Source organism: Dendropsophus ebraccatus, chromosome 5 (genome assembly GCF_027789765.1).
Source record: "Dendropsophus ebraccatus isolate aDenEbr1 chromosome 5, aDenEbr1.pat, whole genome shotgun sequence".
NCBI classification, from domain to species: domain Eukaryota; kingdom Metazoa; phylum Chordata; class Amphibia; order Anura; family Hylidae; genus Dendropsophus; species Dendropsophus ebraccatus.
In genome coordinates, this window is record NC_091458.1 from 107,647,629 (window position 1) to 107,673,979 (window position 26,351).

Genomic DNA, 26,351 nt, shown 5'->3' on the forward strand with positions numbered 1-26,351 from the left:
CGCCATTACTGGTGGCCATCCTGGGCTTGGGATGTCAAGTCTTTTGTTGAGGCTTGTGAGACCTGTGCGAGGTCCAAGGTTCCCCGTAGGCCACCTGATGGTCTTGGTTGCACCTCTCAATGGATTTTATTACCGACCTGCCACTGTCTAAAGGTAAAACGGTAATTTGGGTGGTTGTAGATAGATTTCCGAAAATGTGCCACCTCATCCTGCTGCGTAAACTGCCTAGTGCTCGCTTACTAGCCACGCTCTTCATCAATCATTTTTTGCACCTGCATGGTGTCCCGGAAAATATTGTTTCCGACAGAGGTGTCCAGTTTGTGGCTAAATTCTGGAGGGAGTTTTGTGGCAAATTGGACACCTCCGTGGCCTTCCATCCACAGACGAATGGGCAGACTGAGAGGATCAATCAGTCTTTGGAACAATTTTTGAGGTGTTTCGTGGCTAATACTCAGGACAGATTGAGAGACTTCATTTCTCTAGCTGAGTTTGCTTTTAACAATCATGAACAACGTTCTATTAAGATGTCGCCGTTCTTTTGTAACTATGGTTTTAATCCCATTCACTCCACCGAAGTTGTGAACCCCTCACAGTTTGGGCCCAAGCTCATGAGAGCTTGGTTAAAGCCCAAGAGTCATGCCAAAAGCATGCTAATAAAAGACGCATATCTGGCCATCAGTATGCACTAGGCGATAAAGTCTGGCTCTCGACTAGAAATTTGAGATTGAGGGTGCAATCAGGGAAACTGGCACCCAAATATATTGGGCCATATACTATTGTAGAGGTAATTAACCCTGTTGCCTTCACATTGAAACTGCCTACATCTCTTCAAATTCATTCTGTATTCCATAAGCCTCTATTGAAGAAGTATGTGCCGCCGGTGTCCCCATCGTCTTCCCCTGCTCCACTTATCATCCAGGGTGAGTTGGAGTATGAGGTGCTCATTACAGGGCTCATTACAGTATCTGGTCCACTGGAAGGGCTTTGGGACAGAGGAACATACATGGGTTTCTGCTAAGGACATGCATGCTTCTCGCCTAGTTCGGCGTTACCATGCACAAAAACCTTCTAAGCCTGGTCCAGTGGATAAGGGTCCTGAGGCCCCTCATAAGGTACTGTCAGGATCATGCAGTAACCTGGTGTGAAGTGGGCCTGGGCCCGACTGATTCTCTGCATCCGGCAATGCAGGAGTTAACCAGAGCCCTGCAAAGATCTGATTACTGCAGCTAAGCGGGCTTCTTGACTGACTTGTTCCTCTGCCTGTCTGGAGACTGGGAGATCAGAGCGCTGGTCCAATGAGGATCTGGACTGGGCTCTTGGTCAGCATATAACTAAGCTGAAGGAGTTTCTCTGAGCTGGCTATTAGGTGAACTCCTGGTCCCAGCTCCCCCTTTTCTATTCCTGCGTATCCCTTCTTAATTGACTGCTCGACTCGTTATTTGACCTCCCGCCTGACCTGTGACTATCCGATTGTATTGCTGACTCTGTACTGCGTGTTTTTGACTTGTTCACCATCCTCTATTTTGTTTGTCTGTCCTGTTTAGTGTGCAACATATATAGCGTAGGGAACGCCTTCGTGGTTATCCGCGGCTGCCTAGGGCCGACTGAGGCAAGTAGGTAGGGACAATGGGTGGGTTCAGACCTAGGGCCCACTGTCTTCTTGTGTCTGTACCTTCTTGCCCTGACAAGCAGCTTATATTCTCTACTTTGAAACTGAACTTTCTTAGTAAACCAACCGGTATTATTAAGACAGTTATGGAAGCTAAGATTAAAAAGAAGGAAAAATCTGTTATTTATTGGAATTTAATAGACTGTCAAAGGGAAGATCTAAAAAGTGTTAAGATTTGGGAGGAGGAGATAGGGGAAGAAAGATCGGGCAAGATATATAAAACTTATATAAATAAGTTATAAAACTTTTTAATACTTTTGAATATTTTATGAAAAAAAAACTGCCTTGTGTTAACATGATCTTACAGATTTAAATCTGAGGGCCCTGAGGGCCAACAGACTGCAGCAAGCAAGTGCCAAACTCTGTGTTCAAAAGGCACAACCAATCTCGTGGCAGGGCGGAATGAACTATCGTTTGCGCAGCCCATTTACACAAGTTGATGTGTGACCAACAATGATGCATTGAATGGGTCACACAGAAGATCCAGTCAACTGATCGCCCTACGAAAGCTTATTTGTCCATTGTCCGTTTCCCATGTAAAAGGGCCTTTAGCCATATAAAAGTAGTCTCTTCCTTCCATTTCACTTGCCCGAAGGACATTCTGTAATGTTAGCCTAAAAGAACAATCTTCAGTACAAAGATTATTTAGCATTTTCCATAGAGCACAGCAGTGGTCCCAGCAGTAGGCTTGAGCGCTACATCTGGCTCATGACCTTCAGCTGAATTATGACCATTTGCAATGACATCCGAAGTATTCAAATGTTTTTAACAGTAAAATCCTTCATGTGTGGAAAGAAAAGAGTTAAAATAATATGCTGACCATACCATGAGATACTGTACCCAATAATGTTTCTACCTTTCCACAGAGTATGACATTTTTAATTTTAATTCCAAAAAGGTGGTAGGCTTTGCCAGTGTTTTCCTTTTATTTTCTAAATTTCGAACTATTACATATGTTGGATTACCTTGCTGACGTCTGATGACTAAAAAAAGGATGGAAGTATAAAACTCAGATTATCTGATGATTTAACAAGCAATTACAATAAAGCTTACCTTATATTATATCTGGAGAATAATTCTAAGGTTCTGTTAATTTGCCAACTATTATTCATGAACATGAATTGAATCTATCTTATTCTTTGGTAGTCATTAAAGATGACAACCTCTGAACGCCCTAGCAGGGATCTCATCCGTAAAGTAAAATTAAATCTTGAACAAATTGGTATGGCACTGGTAAATATATTGGTAATGTTCTTTGCTATGACTCCTAGGGACTCAAAACCTAAAGCGAAATGACCAATTCTAGCAGATAATAAGCTAAATGATTTAGAGCTGGTGGTGAAATTAAAATATAGGGTGTTAAAACCTATACTATCCATTCTTTTTCTATTAGGTTCAGTTCATTGGAAAATTATTTAGGATGAAATCATAATATATCCAATTTAGAACTGTGGTTAGTTATATAAACCTAAGCCCTTCTGCCACAAACTGAAGCGTGCATCTCATAAAACACATCTTAACTTATCTCGGTGTATTTACTACATAAATCACAAGGAGACTTGCTATAGAATGTATTAATTTACAGTCGAGCCATAACCAGGAACAACTCTGGTATTACTTATTGTATGCTAGTCATGGTATAAAAACTCTCTGGGGATATCAAGACTGGCATATCTGTACGCTGATCTTTACTAAATTGCTTCCCTTCTGTCCCATACCACACGCCTCTCGGGAAATCTGGCAAATCTAAAGACTGCCATACGGTACTCTTAAAAATCTTCCCGAATGTAATGAATCAAAGAAGGGAATTACATTACATATGTTTATTTATTTATATTTATTTATATTTATAAAATGGGAAAAGGGGGGTGATTTGGACTTTTAATAGGGGAGGGGATTTTTTGTTAATAAAAAAAACATTTTTACTTTTATTTTTACTTTAACTAGAAGTCCCCCTGGGGGGCTTGTATATACATAGCACTGATCTCTCATAGAGATCAATGCTGTGTATATACACAGCAAAGATCGATCAGATCGGTCATAGATTGCTTTGGCCTGCTGCAGGCAATAGCAATCTATTGCCGAGCCGGGATCAGCGTCATTCCGACGCTGAGACCCGACGCAGGCAGAAGAATGGATCTCCCCCCGCAATCGCATCGCGCCGTTCAGAGCGAGGTCCATGCGGGACCCCGCTCTGAACACCCCCCGCGGCACCATGACGTATCAGATACGTCAGGTCGCTAAGGGGTTAAAGAGGATGTACCATTAGGTACATCCTCTTTAATCTGACCCAGGGATAGAACGGCGCCGTCACAGGGAAGCTGGTGCCGAGGTCCGTTTTTTGAACTTCCTGTACTTCACCTCCAGCCCGGGACCCGTTGAAAGAATGGGGCCGCATACGGGAACTGGGCTGCAGTTTAAAAAACAGACCGCGGCACCGGCACAGTGCCGTTCTATCCCTGGGTCAGATTAAAGAGGATGTACCTGATGGTACATCCTCTTTAAAGATAAAAAGACTTGAAGATGGGAATGTTACAGCAAGTATGTTAATGCACAGAATTATTTTCATCATTCTGGCCTGTGTGCACTGTGCTCAAACCGAGAGATTCATTCACATTTCTCTGATATGCAGCAATGACTCCATTTAGTAAAGTCCATAAAAAGCATGTCCATGCAAGGCATTGTTCACACTTGTCTCCCATACAGCTGTAACAGTTCCAACATTAAAAAAAACATTCAGCAGGAGAGCAAATGAACCTTCTCATAAGGATAAGAGATAGCCAGGTGAGTATATCACAATCCATCCTTCTGCTATTCGGCCTCTTCAGGCCCGCACAGAAACGCAAAGTGTGCATAGGAGTGTATGTGTTATGTAGCAACTAATTGCAATAAAAAAGGAATCTGTTTTCTCAGTAGAACCAAGGCACCAGTCCATACTTGTAGGTGAATAACCCATGTGTATCAGAATATTGCTTAATACAATTATCTATAAAGACAATATAAAGAGTAAATATTGTATACAAAAGAAAATGTTAGTCAATACACCAATATAACTTACATCCCCCATCTAAAAATGTATGGCAAGAGTCTCAGGACGGCTCAAAGTTACTCTCTGAATATACTGTTAGTTACTCTAAATTTAACATTCAAACCATTTGGTGTCAATGTATTCAATTCATGTATCCAGTACAATACTTTCCTTAGTAGCAATAAACTTTTTGGAAACGAGTCCATATTTTTAAGAAATTTGCTGTCTGCTAGTAGTAGTCGGCTATGTTCACACTACGTAAGTAGTTGCCAAGTTGCAACAACGGCCATGATTACTACGGTACTTACGCAGTGCTGCATCTGAGGAAATCAGTATGCAGAGTATACACTCCAGCCGAGATCCCTAGTGGCGCCGCAAAAAACTGACATGTTAAAAAACCCTGTCAGTTCACACAATGGAGCGTGCAGCTCCAGCCGTACACTCCATTGTGAGCATTGGTGAATTCAGATGCGGGTGCACACTGATGCGCCTGCATCCGAAATCAGAGGGGAGATACTACAATACTTGGCAGTTTGCTCTAAGGTGCAATGCATGCTGGGAAATGTAGTTTCCTGGTCAGGTACCATGATGGGATACTGGAATCATTAGTAAAACTGTTTAATTCGGGGCTAGGAGCAGCGTAGACAAGCTGGAAATATGTCAAATGATCGATGGGGAATCAGTGGAGCGCCTATATGTTTTTTCATGCATTTTATTTTTTTATGGGATTGCTGGAGTTTCCCTTTAAATATAAGACACATTGGGGGCATTTATCGAGGTCTGTGCCTAGCACAGACTGATGAAAAGTCAAAAAGTTTTGCATAAGGCTCTGTGTGTCATCAAACTTTACTGACTTTTCATCAGTTGGCACCCCAGCGCACCAAGTGGGCAAGAAAGGGGCACAGTATTGCACACAGGTGTAAATTGTAGGTATAGGTTACGCCAGCTCAAAAAGGGTGTAGATTTCTGAGGCTGCAGCTTGGCGTGATTTATCGTGTGCGTCCCCCGATAAAATCAGCATGGTGGACAGCAGTGTATGAAATGTTGCTCTTGATAAATTCCCCATATTACGTTATAGATGCCAATGTTGATTCTAATCTGTAATTTAATGCCAAAGAAAAGTGTAATCTGAACTGAGCATTGTTTTCATCTCTTTCATGAAGCTAAATGGTTGGAATACACAGCTAGACACAAACACATTAATAAGATCAGCTCTCATACTACTTCTTGTTCTAGTATCTGAAGTCTGCAACCGACGGGCAGTATAATTGCTTAAAAAGTGCTGAGAGTATTCATAATAAATGATGATGACCTGTACAACTCACTACATACACATATAGGTCAATCAATCCATATTCCGTCAACTACTTGTTTGCTTTCAGCAGATAAATTGTTATTTTCTTTCATTTAACACAGCACTACACCCTGGCTTGTCCTGCTGGTAATTACTTATATAAAGCCTTTGTCATGATTCAATAAAGGATATCCCCAAGGCGCTCATCTCGAATAGTCAAGTACTACATATAGAAAACATTTGATTTGGTCTGGAAAATTATTCCTGTAAATATGGTGGACCTTGTGATGTAGAAGGGCAAACGCTATCTGTTATTTTAAACTGGCGTTACCAACAGCTTAGATACACAGAACACAAACATATCAATATTTTGTTACTTTTTTTTTTTTAATTTAGAACCAGTCTATAAGAGGTAAAGAAACTGGGCCAATCAGGATCTGTTGCTTTCAAAAGCTGCTAACAAAATTAACCAAATTTATGGTAGTTACTGCACAATATCATTGTTAAAGTACCTTATAGATTGTATAAGTGAAAAAGACCTGCCAGCTTGTTCTAATCTCTTGTCCCGCTCCGCCAATCAGTGGCCGAAGTGGGACAGAGCCCTGATTGGTTGAGAAGGATGTCAGGATGCCAGGAGCCACAGAAGCAGGCCAGAGCGCGGATCGGTAAAATATTCACCAGACTGCCGTGGGTTAAGGGGGATGGCGCTTTATATACTCGCAGCAGACTGAAAATTCCACTGCGAGTATGTAAACCTATTCAAACTGACAGTACCAGGAATCTCAACGGATTTCATTGCTGAACTCTCAGCATGAAATCCGCTGCGATTTTCTATGTTTCAACCCACCCTTTGCAGCAATTTCAGCCTCAAGGATTGTACATCTGGATTCAGGGATATTCTACCATTCTTCTCTGCAGATCCTCTCAAGGTCTGCCATGTTGGATGTGGGCCATAAGTGGACAGACATTCTCAGGTTTCTCGAAAGACTTAATTAAAGACTTAATTTTAATTAAAGCTCTGGCTGGACCATTTAAGGACACAAAATTGTTCTTAAGCAACTTCTTTTTGTCTTGGCTGTGTGCTTAAGGCCATTGGCTTGTTGGCAGGTGAACCACTACTTCACTGGTGGTGGGATGGTATTTTCTACCACACATGATGCTTAGAACTGAGGCTTAAAGGTTCCATCTTGGTTTTATCAGACGAGAGAATATTGTTTCTTCTTTAGGTGCTCTTTTGCAAACTTCAGACAGGCTTTTATGTGTTTTTTCTGCCACTCTGCCGCAAAACCTAGAATGATAGAGTGCCACAACAGAACTTGTATTTTAAAGGACTATTACATTAGCTGTCTGCAATGTAATATTATACTAGTATGGCACCGCTAGAGACAGTTGTGTTTCCTGGAACACAATGGTGGTATTGAGTTAAAAATTGCATTTTTAGGGGAGCAAATAAGCTTTCTTTTCTAAACCATTCCTGGAACTCCTTTGATTCACACTGTGTACTTTTGTTTCTGGTAATGGTATCAAACTGATTTTTTTCTGAGAATATGCATATGATTTTATAACCCTGAGTGCCTACTTCAAACTGTTCTTGCTACTTACAACAACACTTTCTACAATCATTTATAATAGACCTAATTGATGCAGTTAAAAAATACAGCGAATTTAAAAAGTCTTTAGGCCCTTTCACTTTTTACAGTTATTTATTGTATTTATTTGTTTCCAGTTAATCTGGCAGACTGAGAATGGGTTACCAAGTCCTATGCACACACACACACACACACACACACACACACACAGAGCAATTACGAGAGAAGAAAAATGCCCAGCCAAGCACTCCTATCTTATTCAGAGGTTTGTTAGGTTCTGAATAGTAAGACCCTGACTAATCAAAACTTTTGAAAAGTTTCTATGACATAACATATGAATAACATCTTCCCCTTCAATACATTCTGGGCTTATGGGCCCGTTAACACAGAACAAAAGAGTTTCATGCAGGGCCCATGGACGCCGCCTGAAATTCTGCCTCAAAGAATTAAGATTTAAAGTTTTTCACGTATTTCCAGCCTTCATGCAACTGGATATGAGGCCATCAGACTTCTATTGGTTCCTCTACTATATTACTGTCCTGTGTTATTAGTGATATGTGTGAATAATAATGCAATAAACTGAGACAAGCACAGCAGTCAAACTTCTAGTGATTTCTCTAGAGGATTTTTATTGTCAGATTGACATAGTGAGGGGATTAAACGGGGACCTGTTTTGTAAGCAAAATGTGCAAATTGCACCATGAAATAGTTAATAGAAGGCCAATGATAGTAGAGGACGGTTACTTTAAAGCTTTCACAATAATCTGGACTATCTCAGAATAACTTTTTTTCTGGGTGCAAAGATCAGTAAATGTCATAAAATAATAATTGTTAATAAACTCTATGGGAAGTGAAAAAGCTATTATATTTCCGTGTACACGTGCAGTGATATCACATAGTGTTCATGAGCAGCATTTCCTATCTGCTACGAAGTCAATGTTAGTTATTAGATTCCCTATTGTGCAGTAATATAGATCTTCTATTCTTCCCTACTTACTCAACCCTTAGCTAATCAGGCAACATTGATTTGGGGGGGCAATGCCTCATAAATAAGAGCTCAGCATGTCACGAGGATAGAAAGTAGGATCCTGCCAGGTGCTGATTGCTTCCACTCCTATGGGATACAGTGTTACATTTAAAGAGATAGCGCAGCACTGTGGATGAACCAGACACAGACTCACAGATCTAACCTTCAACAGTCCCTGGCAAGATGCTCAAGTATAGGACACACAAAAGAGGCATGTCACCTACAGAAAGGAAGAGGCAACTGCTTAAAATCAAATCTGTAAAACACCATCCTCCTCTGCCTCTTCTGCTTGTACTCTGCTGCCTGAGTGCCCTGCACCTTTCCTCAGGTAAGGGGGAATCATATTCAATGACTGCTGTATAACTTCTTCAGCTATACATAGATAATAATATAATTTACCTAGCTAGCTTATTAAGATTTGGCACTATCTCCTGTAACTTGGGTCACATGCTGGTCACATAAATGCCGGTCACCCAATACTTCTAGCAATGATAATAAATGAAATATTTTGCCAAATAAAACTTTCTGTTATGTCATAATATATTATGTGACGTAGTGTAACTTCTAGAATAGATTATTAGTTTATATTTACATAAGATTTATTTTATTTTACTGCTATTTATATAATGGGTAATAAGAATCCCACAGGATTGTAATCACTCAATAAAGTCTCTACCCAAGGCAGGCTAATGGTGTATTCTATCTAGTGCTGATATATTACACACATACACAAACATTAGAACTATTATAACAACAAGACATTTGTAACTATTGTAATAACAAAAGTTGAATGTTTTGTGGGAGGGGAAACCAGACCAAAAGGGAAACGTAATTAATGTATATTAAGATATTTGTTGATGGTAGAAGGAAAATATGTGTATATGTTTAAACTGAATATAACTGTAGCTGGTTATGAGAGCTGGTTGGAGATATGTTTGTATGTGTGTGTGTGTGTGTGTGTGTGTATATATATATATATATATATATATATATATATATATATATATATATATATATATATTGTGTACTGTGTATACGGGATAGAGATAATACGATTGTCTATATTATTATCATGTGTAATAGTGAGTAGGCACTCTAGGAGTGGGTAAATCTTATTTACTCATTACATAAAACATATTCTCTCATCTTTTACCACCTTTTTACCATTTCATCACTTCACCCACACCTTGAGAGCCTACTCACTATTACACATTTCATATAGTTCCTGGGTGCAGAGATAGTAGTGCACTCATATTGGTTTTCCACGCCATTAGGTAGGGTTGAGCAAACTCATATACATTCTTCTCTATATTATTATCATAAAACCGCCTTAAGAGTTTATTGCTATTTGGACTTGACATGTAAAAGAAAAGTTTATACATACACCCCATAAGAAAGAAATAACAATCCCCAGAACAGTAGGGGTATCTACTACACTCTGGCGATACCTATGATAAATGATTGGATATATCTGTGAGTGCTTTAGGGTGCACAGGTGATAAGCCACATACAGCACATACAGTTGTTATATATTTAAGGGTTAAACCATGCAAACAATGCAAAACATTCCAGGAAGTTAGGGAAGAAATTTTCATAGGTTTGCTTATTCATCTTTCTAGATAGACACCATGTTATTTATGAAATAATTTCCAATATGTAATGTTTATCTTAAAATAAGTTAATTATACTAATAAAGTGTGATTGGACGTTAGTCTGTAAGGGTGGTCTATGGACTGGCTAAAGTCGGCCCCTGGGCTGTCCATCCTGCCCTAGGAAAGTTTTCTTATAAATAAACTTAACTTTCCAGAAAGACTTCATAATACACCAATCTGTGTGACTGTGTGTCTCTCTCCCCAGCGCTGGCCCCTCCACCAAGGGGAACTCTAATTTGGTTCTCACAGGCAACTGAGTCTAGGCTTGTGGTCAAGAAGCATACCTAAAAATCAGAATGCAATTTCACATAGCATTAAGATATTAACCATACAAGTAACCTGGCAGGGATGTATCAAGCACAGTATTTTGCTGTGATTTAACACAATTGCATAACAACAATCATTAACACATTAAAATCACAGAGAAGGTCTTAATCAGAACATTCACATAATTTAGTCCCATAAAGTAAAATGACAGCTGTAACTCTTCTAGATATGTACATAAAGGAAGCAATAGAATATAAGAAAATAACATTGCGGCATTGTATATTTATAAGTGTATGTTATGTAATAAAACTATCCATCTATCTCTCTGTCCTATAAGTCACTATTTAGCTATCTAATATGGGTTCTAAGCATCAGCCCTACAACACAATACAGCCACAGGGTGCTCACCTCATCTAAATTGTGTTAAGTATTCTAATTTTTCAAAGATCAATTTCAATTTAATTCAATTCAATTAAACCACAGGTCGCACAACCTACAGGTAATTTAGTGAAGTCTTCATATGTGTTCTTTATCTCTTCTGTCTCTATGGTGTAATAATTTAGACCACATTACTTTTACTCTCAGCTCACAGGTTTGGATGGCACTTAGAGTGTCAAGTGTAGCCATCAATTTGTTAACTTTGCTCTAGTTGCTGAACATTTTTTATTTCAATTACTTTTACAGCATTTCCCCAGTCAGCGACACACTATGTGGATGGATTGGATATTCCAGAAAGTGAGGTATAGTTGTTTTAATAGTCTTACTCTAAACATGCCCAAGGGGGTAGGTGAGACATAGATATGGACTAATAGCCTGACAGGATATCAGTTTGCTTCATTCTCACATTTCTTCTTTGTAATAGAGAAAAATATACAAAAAACACATGCCCAAGTGTTCACCAGCCTAGATAGCCATAAACTTCGGAAAAGCAAAAAGAGTAAAAAAAAAATCATGTGTTTAAAATAGTGTTCCATTACTTTATGCTTCTCAATTAGTCACTAAAGTCATGTAAAATGTATATCTAGTCAGAAACTTCTCTAAAATACCCTCACTGAAGAACAATATTTTGGTCAGAATGGATAAAGGGATAATCCACCCAAACATAACTTCTCATATAAAGAGTGAGACGGTGGATAGCCGGCACTACAAATACCGCAATAGGACCAAACACAATGTGAACACTTGCAGCCGCCACGCACCAAAAATGAGACCTTAGGAGGTGCACAACGAAAATTGCAGAAAACGCATAGTGTAGATACTGGAGAATACAGAGATGACACTCACCATCGCAGGTCGAAAAACATCTTTATTGGAAGCGTGGAACACTCAGCAAAGGAGGGGGAAGATGGAAAAAGCAGGTAGCATCACTGATCAACAAACGTTTTCCCGCTCAGCCGCGCTTTGTCAGGTTGAGGACACCTCATATGTTGCTGCCCATGGTGAAACTAACAATTCATTCCATACTTGTTATTATCTATTCAGTCTCCTTCTCCCAGTTATGAGATGCTGCTTTCTGCTGAAGACACAAAAATCTGTGTGAGCTTTTCTCTCTGTCTCCCCCTTCTCCCAACTCCCTTCCAAGACAGCTGATGTAAACAAGTCCCTGGCAGGCTTCATCTGCAACTTTGTAGCGTCTTTGTAATGCTGGGAGGGTTGAACTGTCAAGTTGGTAATGAACTCATTGTGATAAATCCTCCTGGCATTACAAAGTTGCTAATAGGGACTTGTTTACATCAGCAGTTTTGGAAGGGAGGGGGGAGGAGGGGGTTGAGAGCAGAGATGTATTAAACAGCTCATTCACAGTTTTTTGTGTCTTCAGCAGAAAGCAGCAGCTCAAAACTGAGGGAAGGAGATTGAATAAATAATAACAAGTATGGAAGGAGTTGTTAGTGTCGCCATGGGCAGTAACATATGAAAAGGTATGTAGGAAACTGAGGATTGAAAGTAAACTGAGGATTTAAAGTAAGGCTAGAAAAATACTGAAACACACTGACCAAATAAATGAACCCAACCTTTAGTCCATTAATAAGTAAGTGACAGAATATACCAGCTCCAGTATGTGTTATTGAACTTAGTCTTTGTTCATATCACTGTTAGACTAGGGCTACATGGCAATTCCCAGTCACATGACCAAGAATCACCATATCGCACTGCCTGCCATGCTGCCTGGTCGCGCAACCCCCTCCCCCCACTCTTACAAGTGAAACGGATTGCACTACAAATCACAGCTGCCTGTGACAGTGACCTAACAGCCGCAGAAAATTCATCCATTCTATTAAGCAGTAGCCACACTGACAAAATCAACAGAGCCAAAGATCAGAATTACATAAACGCTTGGCTCTAGTTCAGTAAAATGTATATTTTTTTAATGGTTTTTATTTTATTGGTTTATATGTTATTGGCAATATTTTAATTTCTTTTTCTTTTATGTCCAGAGACTGGCATTCTGCTTCAGTCAGTGGACAGCACCGTCAGATCAACCCCAGGTAAAACCAAATGAAAAAAAAAATATATATATATATTGTGGGTGACTTTGTTATATGTTTTTATTGTACATTATATTTAGCCACATATGTGCTAGATAACAGAAAAACTGGATTTTTTTTTGCGTAGAGCAGGTACATTATTATTTGTAGCTTGTCTACTGTGTACCAGGCTACACGCTATGTAATACTATTTATCAGACAGCTTTGATGAGCAATTCCAATCAATGACATGACTGGTTATATAGATGCATTTATCATCCGTGTTACTGCCACAAGACCTGGACCCTCGTGCCATTCAAGTGATCCAAGCTCGTTCCATGAATAATGTACTGTTCTTAACTAGTCACTGACTCCCTCCCCTTAGTTGGGTCCTCAGGGGCTAAGAAGTAATAACCTCTATAAATAAACAAGACCTTGATGAGAAAGAAATCCCAAGGCTAATAGCAGTTTAAAATCAATGCTTATTTTTTTTTTTTTTTAAAGGGTGATTCTGTTATTTTAAAAAAATTTCCTTTTAAAAGTTGGAGAATTTCCAAAAATAAATCTGCATAACTGAAAGGAAACCTAATTCTCTAGACTTTGCTAGTGCTATGATTATAACCAATGACAGGTGACATAAAAAACATGGATTATCTTCTAACAAATAATTAGGAAATACGGTGTGCTGTGGGCAGGACCTACCAAAAGTGGTCCAAGAAAGGACAAATGGTGGCCATGGTGACAGGATCTTGGGCGCCCAAGGCACATTGATCCATGTGAAGGCTAGTCCGTCTAGTGTAACTCCACTGAAGTGTTATGATCACTTTACAGCGTTAAGATGCCCTTCACTCTCAAAGAGACAAGCTTCCGCTAGAACTGTCTTTCTGCAGCCTACCCCTCCCCTCTCCATAGAGTACACAGGAACGTTTATCAGTGACAAACAATCATATGTAAAGAGATACTGTCGAATGATCGTCCAACGGTTACTGAAGGTGTATGCCCACCTTTACTGTAGCAATTGTTGAAAATGCAAATTCCGATTATGACAGAAGGATGTCAGAAGACACAGTGCATCGCAGCTTGCTGAATAGGAAGCTACACAGCTTCAAGGGACTGTATCATCAGGCCTGGGCTGAAGCACTGGAGGCGGGCCAACCCACTCCCAGTGGGAGGAAGCCCCCACCTCTCTATGACACGGCTCCATTAGAATCAATAGAGCTGCATCATAGAGGGGCGGGGGGGTCCTCCCACTGTGGGTGGGTCGGCCCGCCTCCAGTGCTTCAGCCCAGGCCTAATGGTACATTCCCTTTCAGACCGGTCAGAGTGCTGATGCTGACCCCAGGGCCGGGACAAAGGGTAGGCCAGGGTAGGCGATGGCCTACGGCGCCATCTAGTGGTAAGTTACAGGGGGCGCAATTTTAAAAGAAAAAAAATTACTACAGGCTCCTGTACTCCTGGTGGCCTCGGAGCGCTGCCCCTCCCTGCTCACATACCACCAGCACCCTCATGTCCTCCCACTCTCTCCCCCTCCCTGCTCACATACCACCAGCACCCTTATGTCCTCCCACTGTCTCCCCCTCCATGCTCATATACCACCAGCATCTGCATGTCCTCCCACTCTCTCCCCCTCCCTGCTCACATACCACAAGCACCCTTATGTCCTCCCACTCTCTCCCCCTCCCTGCTCACATACCACCAGCACCCACATGTCCTCCCACTCTCTCCCCCTCCCTGCTCACATACCACCAGCACCCACATGTCCTCCCACTCTCTCCCCCTCCCTGCTCACATACCACAAGCACCCTCATGTCCTCCCACTCTCTCCCCCTCCCTGCTCACATACCACCAGCACCCACATGTCCTCCCACTCTCTCCCCCTCCCTGCTCACATACCACCAGCACCCTCATGTCCTCCCACTCTCTCCCCCTCCCCGCTCACATACCACCAGCACCCTCATGTCCTCCCACTCTCTCCCCCTCCCCGCTCACATACCACCAGCACCCTCATGTCCTCCCACTCTCTCCCCCTCCCCGCTCACATACCACCAGCACCCTCATGTCCTCCCACTCTCTCCCCCTCCCTGCTCACATACCACAAGCACCCTTATGTCCTCCCACTCTCTCCCCCTCCCTGCTCACATACCACCAGCACCCACATGTCCTCCCACTCTCTCCCCCTCCCTGCTCACATACCACCAGCACCCACATGTCCTCCCACTCTCTCCCCCTCCCTGCTCACATACCACCAGCACCCTCATGTCCTCCCACTCTCTCCCCCTCCCCGCTCACATACCACCAGCACCCTCATGTCCTCCCACTCTCTCCCCCTCCCGGGCAGACAGTGTAGTAATCCCCTCACCCACAGCAGGATCATGGTAGAAACTAGAATGGAGTGTCCGGAGGGAGGTGTAAAGGACCTTTGATGTCGTCATGGCCATGTGACCAGTGTGGGAGGAGCTATCTTCCTCTGCAAGGCTTTCTATGAGGCAGCTGGTTTCCCGGGTTCAGCAGGAGGTAAGCCACACTGAGGGCTGTGTTCTGCAGGTCAGGGGTGTGTAGGTGTGATGTTCTGCAGGTCAGGGGTGTGTGGGTTGGATGTTCTGCAGGTCAGGGGTGTGTGGGTTGGATGTTCTGCAGGTCAGGGGTGTGTGGGTATGATGTTCTGCAGGTCAGGTGTGTGTAGGTGTGATGTTATGCAGGTCAGGTGTGTGTGGGTACGATGTTCTGCAGGTCAGGTGTGCGTAGGTGTGATGTTCTGCAGGTCAGGGGTGTGTGGGTTGGATGTTCTGCAGGTCAGGAGTGCGTGGGTGCGATGTTCTGCAGGTCAGGTGTGTGTAGGTGTGATGTTATGCAGGTCAGGTATGTGTGGGTGCGATGTTCTGCAGGTCAGGGGTGCGTGAGTGCGATGTTCTGCAGGTCAGGGGTGTGTGAGTGTGATGGTATGGAGGTCAGGGGTGTGTGGGTGTGATGTTCTGCAGGATCAGGGGTGTGTGAGTGCACTGTTATGCGATGGTCTGCAGGGTCAGGGGTGTGCAGGTGCACTGTTATGCGATGTTCTGCAGGGTCAGGGTGTACGGGTGCACTGCTATGCGATGTTCTGCAGGATCAGGGGTGTGTGAATGCACTGTTATGTGATGGTCTGCAGGGTCAGGGGTGTGTGAGTGCACTGATATGTGATAAGGAGAGCGGCCTCTTGTGACCGCAGGCAAAACGCTGCCCCAAGAGTGCTGTGAAGAGAATGGATGAAACTGCGCTCTGTTATAGGGTTGTAGTGATAGTGGTCATGGTGTGGCGGTATTATGTAATGGTATCATTGGTAATATCTTCCTGGTTTGTTCAGAGCAGTATTCATGTAATATGTAATCACTGTATAGTGGTAGGAGGGTTATAAGAGAACTACCGTATGTATTGGGGATCCTAATACAGTGTGGGGGCACATTCAGTACATTATACTGTGTGGGGAGCTCCGATTCTGATGGGGGGGGGGCGCCATTTGCCTTCTCTGTCTAGGGCACCAAAACTCCTTGTCCCGGCCCTGGCTGACCCCATCCACTGTCATAGGTGCCTACAATGGGTATCTGAGAACTGGTCGATGGAGCAACAGAATAAGGTGACCTAGTCTCATCATTTACATTTTCTTCATCATAGAGACGGTTAGATGCATGTGCATCACATACCTAGGGACAGCTGGTTATGCTTACCCGGAGAAACAGGATGCACCTACGGAAGAAGACAAACTGGTGAAGGCAGTGTCATACTCTGGTCAATGTTCTGCTGGAAAACCTTGGTCCTGGCTTTTATGTGGATGTTACTTTGACAGACACTACCTACCTAAACATCTTTCCAGATACCCCTTCATGGTAATGGTATTCCCTTATGACAGTACTCTCTTTCAGCAGGGTAAAGAAACAAAATAAAGCTGATTGTACCCCTACAAGTGTTGCTGACAACCGCCAGCCTCCTGCAGCTCCTCCAGCTGCAGTGTCATGTACCCGACTGATGGGCTGTCCGCTCAGCCAATCAGTGGGGATCTTTTGCTAGCATCTTGGTGCCAGATACCACAGGACACCTTCAGAAGTTGTAATAACCAGCAGGTGTGGACCCACTGTGACACCTAACCAGCTGAATTTGGGTGTTCTCTCCCCTGGTTTTCACCTTTATGCCTTGCACAAGAGTCTTTGCTTTGCTGCAGGAGGCCAGGGGGAGTGTTTGGGCAGGAGAGTATTCTGGGTATGAACTGAGGTCTGGACTGGTGGAGTTCTTTCATGAACAAGCATAGGTTGGAGAGGGCAATATAGGTTTTATAGTTAGAAAAAGGCCAAGATCTGACACAGGCAATACAGTTCAAGGCAACAGGCAGGCACAAGGTAAGGACAAGACTGTGTCATGCTTGGTAATGAAAGGATCAGAAATATTTAGCTTGCACAAGGGGCTGGTACGCAGCGGGTTGGTACATATGAACTCACCCTTACTGTGATTTCCACAAAATCGCAGCAAAGTCACTAGCTAAGATTTGTCAGTCTGTCAGCTCAGCCTTTGTTTCTCAAAATTAGATGTGACTCAGACAATCTGATAAATCTGTGTCGGTATCCTTGTTTCTGAATAGGGAAAATTGTGGTAAAAAAGTGGTGTGACTGCAACAAGTTAATTAATACTTATTATCAGAGTCAATACACACTGTAGAGAGCAACAATAATATATGTGTATTAGCGGACTGCTCCTAATGAAGTTTGATAACGTTTAAAGTGATCAGTAGTGTCATGTATAGAGTCTGGCATAAACAGTTCAAAATGGTGCACATGGCATAATACAGTATATGTAGTTCTAATTGTTAGGCTACTGCTTATTTCTTATCAAATATATCTCATCTTGGCTGCACCCCTTTGACTCAAAGCTGTTATGGGTATAGTATACCTTTTTGTTTAGAGTAAAGTATATTAGTATTGTGGTGCATTTTGCCTAATAAATCTCCCTTACAGCCTGACTTATAAGGCTGCGTTCACACTACGTATATTTCAGTCAGTATTGCAACCAAAACCAGGAGTGGATTAAAAACACAGAAAGGATCTGTTCAAACAATGGTGAAATTGAGTGGATGGCCGCCATATAACAGTAAATAACAGCCATTATTTCAATATAACAGCCATTGTTCTAAAATAACAGCAAATATTTGCCATTAAATGGCGGCCATCCACTCAATTTCAACATTGTGTGAACAAATCCTTTCTGTGTTTTTAATCCACTCCTGGTTTTGGTTGCAATACTGACTGAAATATACTGACTGAAATATACATATACTGACTGAAATATACGTAGTGTGAACGCAGCCTTAAACAAGAGAAATAATTCAGGTTTAAAGGGGTATCCCCATCACCTAAACGTTTGTTAAGTGATAGGGAATTCAAAAGAAAGCAATTTTGCTAATGCTTTGCATTAGCAAAATTGATTTTTTTTTTTTAGTTTGGCCCCTTTGTGCCCTTGTACTGTTAATAGCTCATTGCCTAGGCTCCCAACCACTGCTCTCTGCTCTGAGACGCCAGTTGAGTGGTCAGGACCTTGGAGAGCAGTATACTTTATCCCCCCCTTCACTGTCTCCCTCTAAGGTCACACACATCTCCGGGCCTTGGATTGTCCCTGGAGACATGTGTAACCTGGGAGACACAGCAAATATGAGCTGATTCCTCTGCCTAATGCTCCCCCCCCCCCATGATAACCATCATGCCTGGACAACTAAACTTTGACTGTCCAGGTATGATGGAAATTATAGTTTTGCAACAGCTGGAGGGCCACGCAGCACCCCCTCTCGATGTGTTAGGTCGGGTTTACATATAGCTGGCAATCAAATGTTGTCATCAGGCGTTTTATCAGTTTTTTCCATTCCCCATCAAGGCCAGACATCAGAACGCTGCAAGTTATGTTCTGCCGTGTGGCCTGTACAGCGATCCGGCGTCCCAACTGAAGTGCCGCATGCTTTGAATTGTCCCTTTCAAATGAACAGGATCAGTTACAAGATGATACTGCGCCGGATAGAAATGCCGCAGGATATATCTTAACCGGCCCTTAGACTTCAGTTTGACACAAATTTTGCATTGCAATTATTGGGGGGGAGGGTGGTGAAAAACAGCCACAAAAAAAAAACAAAAAAAACTTCCTTTTGACACAACTTTTGCACTGCGTATGTTGGGCTGAAAAATAATGTCACCAAAAAAAAACACCAAACTGCCCGTAGTTTTTCTGTTTTTTTCCCCCCAGTTTTTCTAGCAGACTTTAGAGTAAATTGCTACAGGTGTTTTTAACTCTGGTGTTTTTACCCCCACCACCCCTACAATGTTTCTGTAAAAAAAACGCAGAATGCAGAGCCTGCTGTGATTAAAAAAAAAAAAAACTGTAAACATACTGAACGCCAAACTACCCTGGTTTCACACATGGCAGTTTTTTTAAAAAACTGCCACTGTTGTTGTGGATCCAACAGCAAAGAGAAGTATAAAGTCCTTCCTTTATATTCTCCAATATTATTTGAATCCACTTCTGGCTTTGGCACAAAAACTGCATTGGCAGTCTGTTTTTTTTTAATCTACCATGTGTAAAACCAGCATGAAAAAAAGCCTCAGAAAAAAATGTCATGTGGGTATAGTGCAGTGACCAGGGAGGCGGCATCAGGTGTTATGTGGCTGGGCTGTTGTAGTACCAAACAAGGCACTTATCACAATGGTCAGGAGTGGTATGTTTGCTCACCCTGGATACACCGTCACATGGCTTTTTGGTTTTGGGCTTGTGTAAGTAGTGCAGGTGTTGTATGCTAATGAGTCCAGGCACTTAAATAGTTTAAGTCTTTATTGAAGACGAACATTGTATTGCAGTAAAAATAAATATATATATATATATATATATATATATATATATATAGAGAGAGAGAGCAAAAAAAAAACAGTTTTTTCACAGTTTAGTTATCTAAAACATTTAGATGTTTGTAAGTTGAATAATACAGAGCTGGCTTTGCTAGAATACATAAGAAGATTAGGGTCACTGGTAGAGATATAGATAAAAGTTAATACAGCCTCTGTTTACCATAAACACTTGTAGTAGAGTAGACCTTGAGAAGAATAACGTGGAATAGCCTTGACTCATAGTAGTTGTAGTGCTGGGAGTCTGCAGGCTACAGACAGGCGACCTATTCAAACATGAGGTATTCACTTGGGGCTGTTAGAAGAGAGTCCTGTATCCACGGGAAATTACATCTGCCTGAGATGTAAATTACATGTGCCTTACATCAGGTGGGCACAGAGTGACACAAGATCAGGGATTACAGGCCTACCTAGTGGGTAGACCTGTAGACTAACAGGTTTAGTCTCTTTAGTTCCTCCTTAAGGTGCTCTATCCAGACATGGCTAGAATATAATCAGACATAAAGAAATCAGGAATAGTTCCACAACAGGGTCCTGGCCCCAGGCCAAGGCCTGGAAGAATCTCTCAGCTTACACACAGCCCCACCCCACTATGTATATATCCTTTCGGGGGGATCTAATTGGACAAGGGGACCGGACAACCCCTGGTGATAGGTTAAGATCCTCTGAGGTAGCTAGCTCAGGGATCCGTCAAGGCAAAAAATCACCAGACAGTGGCATGAGCCATACGATCAATAGAGACATCAGTAGCTTAGCTTGAGCTGTAGACATAAAGTGCAAATCACGGTGATACCTGATGGCGGAAGCAGCATTCTATGGGCCTCAGCCCTAGAGCCTATAACACATAATATCGACATATACATGCTGCTACAACAGCAGTGGACACCCGCTCTGGAACACTGCAATAGCATATCATTTTTCCCTAATGAGTTTCAGCTAACATCTGACCACAGCATTTTGAGCCAAACCCCCCCCCGCCATTTTACCATTTTTATTGGCATACATTTCAGAAAAACACCTAGTCTGAGTCCAGATTTTACTACAAGTCTTAAGGAAGTGGATATATCCAATGGAGTCCCTGAGGGATCAATTGTGAGCCCTGATTTGTTCAATATATTTATTATTTATCATGTGTGGGTCCCATAGGAAATTGTACACCAGTTTGCAGATGCTGACACAAAGCTTTGTAAATGAGTTGCTACCTTCTAAAGGTGATTTAAAAAAAATAAACTAGTACAGTAACAGATGTAATCTTGATTTTAAAAAAAATGCAAGTAAAATCCCAGAATCTAAATCTATATCATAAAAATCAAAGTCTGTCTGTCTGTCTGTCTGTCCTTCTGTCTGTCTGTCTGTCCTCTATAGACTTCTAAACGCCTGAACCGTTTGACCCCAAATTTGGCACACAGATACATCGGGTGCCCGGGAAGGTTATTGCGAAGGTCCCGTCCCCGCCAGATGTACAGGAGGGGAGGGGGAGGGGAAAGAGCGCCCCATAGAGATGAATGGGAAAATCTCCTCACTGCACACACAGGTGATATAATTAGCTGCAACAGACACGGCAGTTGGAGCCTTAGCAACCAATAGGATTACTGCTTTCATTTTCACAGGGAGCAATGGTTGCTAGGGAAGCTGCCTCACAACATCCACAGTAATAACTGGTAGATCCCCTACTCCATCTATACAGTACATGTATATACAGGGCCTCCTACTCCATCTATACAGTACATGTATATACAGGACCCCCTACTTCATCTATACAGTACATGTATATACAAGGCCCCCTACTCCATCTATACAGTACATATATATACAGGACCCCCTACTCCATCTATACAGTACATGTATACAGAACCCCCTACTCCATCTATACAGTACATGTATATACAGGGCCCCCTACTCCATCTATACAGTACATATATATATACAGGGCCCCCTACTCCATCTATACAGTACATGTATATACAGGGCCCCCTACTCCATCTATACAGTACATGTATATACAGGGCCCCCTACTCCATCTATACAGTACATGTATATACAGGACCCCCTACTCCATCTATACAGTACATGTATATACAGGACCCCCTACTCCATCTATACAGTACATGTATATACAGGACCCCCTACTCCATCTATACAGTACATGTATATACAGGACCCCCTACTCCATCTATACATTACATGTATACAGGACCCCTACTCCAACTATACAGTACATGTATACAGGACCCCCTACTCCATCTATACAGTACATGTATATACAGGACCCCCTACTCCATCTATACAGTACATGTATATACAGGGCCCCCTACTCCATCTATACAGTAAATGTATATACAGGACCCCCTACTCCATCTATACAGTACATGTATATACAGGACCCCCTACTCCATCTATACAGTACATGTATATACAGGACCCCCTACTCCATCTATACAGTACATGTATATACAGGACCCCCTACTCCATCTATACAGTACATGTATATACAGGACCCCCTACTCCATCTATACAGTACATGTATATACAGGACCCCCTACTCCATCTATACAGTACATGTATATACAGGACCTCCTAATCCATCTATACAGTACATGTATATACAGGGCCCCCTACTCCATCTATACAGTACATGTATATACAGGACCCCCTACTCCATCTATACAGTACATGTATATACAGGACCCCCTACTCCATCTATACATTACATGTATATACAGGGCACTACAGGTATACCAAACTGTGACTGGGTAACACTGCCACACCAGACCTGACCAATACCGCCATACTGTGACTGGATAACACTGTCATACCAGACTGGACCAATACCGCCATACTGTCGCTGGATAACACCGCCACACCAGACCTGACCAATACCGCTATACTGTGCTGGATAACACTGTCATACCAGACCTGCCCAATACCGCCATACTGTGACTGGATAACACTGCCATACCAGACCTGACCAATACCACCATACTGTGACTGGATAACACTGCATACCAGACCTGACCAATACCGGCAAACTGTGACTGGGTAACACCGCCACACCAGACCTGACCAATACCGCCATACTGTGACTGGATAACACCATCATATCAGACCTGACCAATACTGCCATACTGTGACTGGATAACACCGCTATACCAGACCTGACCAATACCACCATACCATAACTGGATAACACCGCCACACCAGACCTGACCAATACCGCCATACTGTGACTGGATAACACCGCCATACCAGACATGACCAATACCGACACACTGTGACTGAATAACACTGCCATACGGGTAAATACGACCCTGCAGGTATACAGGACACTACAGGTATACAGGACCCCAAAACTATACACTACAGGTGCACAGGACCTCCACAAAACTTTATACTACAGATATACAGGACCCCAAACTTTACACTACAGGTATAAAGGACCCCAAAACTATACACTACAGGTATACAGGACCTTCACCAACTATATACTTCAGGTATACAGGACCTCCACCAACTATATACTTCAGGTATACAGGACCTACATCAACTATATACTACAGGTATACAGGACCCCAAACTATACACTACAGGTATACAGGACCCCGAAACTATACACTACAGGTATACAGGAACTCCACCAACTATATACTACAGGTATACAGGACCTCAAAACTATACACTACAGGTATACAGGACCTACACCAACTCTATAATACAGGTATACAGCACCTTCACCAACTCTATAGTACAAGTAGACAGGACCCCAAATATACTACAGGTATACACGAACTCCACCAGCTATATACTACAGGTATATAGGACTATACACTACAGGTCTACAGGTATACAGGACCTCCACCAACTCTATACTATAGTTATACAGGACCCTCAAACTATTCACTACAGGTATACAGGACCCCCGAACTATATACTACAGGTATACAAGACCTCCACCAATTATACACTACAGGTATCCCGGACCCTCAAACTATAAACTACAGGTATACAAGACCTCCACCAACTATACATTACAGGTATACAGCACCAACTATATACTACAGGTATACAGGACCCCCGAACTATACAGTACAGGTATACAGGACCTTCACCAACTGTACACTGCAGGTATACAGGACCTCCCTCAACTATACACTACAGGTATACAGCCCCCCCAACTACACACTACAGGTATACAGGACCCCCCCAACTATACACTATAGGTATACAGCCCCCCAACTATGCACTACAGATATGCGAGACCCCTAAAAACTATACAATGTGGGTATACAGAACCCCTCCAACTATGCACTACAGGTATACACTAATTCCACTGATTAACTCAGATGAAACAATACCTTTAGCTTGGCTTTCTGGGCACCTTAGAAAAAATCTAATTTACACACTGACACTTTATACCCGGGCAGCGCCGGGTACATTTTCTAGTATACAATAAATAAAGGAAAATATGCTCTCCACAGTAGACCTTAAACTGCAACAATTTGAATGACAACTTGCTGATCAGGTTTCAGTGAAGTCAGCAGAAGTGTTTAATAAATAAAAGGTATGGCTTTTAGCTTTGGTAGTCTGGGCATGATGGGAATTGTAGTTTTGTAACAGCTGGAGGGCCTGAGTTTGACACCTATGGAAGGCAGCCTAATAAGCTAAATACGGATTAAAAACAGCTGAAAATGGTCCAAATGCAAGGAAAAAATGGAAATTTAGGAACATAGCATATAAAATGAGATTTTTTTTTAAAAACTTTACTGTTGTTTGCTGGGTATGCAACATGACCTGTTTTTATGTTTTTATGTATTATTTACTATTTTGTAGCACACTGTTTACAATGTCTTGTCCAGATGCAGAATACAGAAACATTGGCACTTGAGAGGACAAAAATGCATGAGGCATGAGGAATAAATTGCCCCCTACTGTTTTTCAACATCAATCACTACCCCTAAATCCTTCTCTTCTGAAGTATTTGCCAACAAAAAAAACACCAATATGATTATAGGATAGAGGATTCCTCCTCCACAAGTGCATTATTTTACATTTGGAAATGTTAATCTGCAGTTTTCATTCTTTGGACCACTTGTCTAGTAGAGCTAAATTGCTGTCACCTCCTATTGTACACTTTTGTGTCATCAGCAAACGAACAAACATTGCCTACCAAACCTTCTCCTATGTCACTTAGAAACACATTAAAAAGAATGGGTCCCAGTTTACCAATCAGTTTACAAATTTGAAACAAAACACACGTTAAACTGCAACAAAAAAAGCAGAATGAACGCCTTAGAGTGTTCTTCTTATGTCTTATTTAGAGCCCACAGTATAATAGAGCTGTGATCTGCTATTAAATGTCAATTAAGCAACTAAAGGCAGATAGAAGTGAGCATAGGGGCATTGCAGGCAAGCAGCGGGAAGTAAATACCTGGTCTTTTGCATTCAGGGGTTACACCACTTGGGCTTTTGGAGCTTATTTCCATATTAATAAAATTACAACTATCTTGGCACTGGGGGCCTTAATCTATAAAAATTTGTGAGTGAATACAACCATGCACTTAGTTTAACTGCCTAAAACCATGTGACCGGTCTGTTTTAAATAAAGTGTTGCCCCTCTTGCCCATGCCAGATTCAATGAAGGCTGTATATCACTCAGTATATCCAACACATTTGAGGGTAGCTATGTGGCTCCGAGCTAGCATAATTTTAGCCACCACTTATCTATGTTAACATAGGTAAGGGTCCTTTTAGACGGCTGTAAACGAGTGGCAATCAGCGTGATTACACAGACATGTGTGGCCAATATCAATGATTTGGGGAGAGTGAAAGAAGGGGGGGGGGAGGATTGTCCATTATAGCAGGGGACTTGAATTGTTTCCTATGGCCGTCGATAGACTCATCTTCCTAAAAGCTCAAAAAAATCTGTCAGATAATCTGTTGGTGTAATAGGGCCTTAAGACTTGATGATGAGAATGAAAACTGCAAGATTTCAGGACTATTTTGATGAGTAAATCTTTTAACCCCTTCACGTCAGTAACATGTATATATACGTTCCTATTGCACATACCCCGTGCAGTAGGAATGTATATATACGTTCCTGACTGACAGGGGTTTCCTGATGAGAACGGGATCGCTGCAGAGATTGCGATTCCGCTCTCATCTGTGTCCAGCACCGGAGATAATGAGAATCAGCTGCGATCCCGCAGCTGACCCCCATTAACCCCTTAGTGACCGCCGATACGGCGGTCACTAATGGGCCGGTGCCGCCGCTGTATTTCATCTCTCTGCCAAAAGAGGGGAGGGGGTAATGCACAGCTGAATCACTGGTGCTAAAGGTGTGACATACTATACACACCACAAATCCGTATACAAGAGATAGAGGTATGTCATAACTCACCAAGCACACAAATATAAATTCAAAAAGTATACATAATCTTTATTCTTATATCTGTACATAC

At 42.1% G+C, this 26,351-nt stretch overlaps 2 protein-coding genes across 3 annotated transcripts in view; both read left to right on the forward strand.

Annotated features, from left to right (window-relative positions):
* The window catches only part of RPL31 (ribosomal protein L31), a 384,238-nt gene that overhangs the window by 14,372 nt on the left and 343,515 nt on the right, over positions 1–26,351 (forward strand). The gene's annotated exons all lie outside the window — the stretch shown is intronic.
* The window catches only part of NMS (neuromedin S), a 53,280-nt gene that overhangs the window by 2,918 nt on the left and 24,011 nt on the right, over positions 1–26,351 (forward strand). The window contains exons 1-3 of one of the 2 annotated variants that reach the window (XM_069970964.1): positions 8,515–8,935; positions 11,211–11,266; positions 12,962–13,012. In XM_069970964.1, coding sequence (XP_069827065.1) covers positions 8,791–8,935; positions 11,211–11,266; positions 12,962–13,012 — 252 coding nt within the window. In that variant the 5' untranslated portion in view covers positions 8,515–8,790. Of the gene's footprint in view, positions 1–8,514; positions 8,936–11,210; positions 11,267–12,961; positions 13,013–26,351 lie in introns of those variants that run through there. The other variant, XM_069970965.1, reaches the window with a different exon arrangement.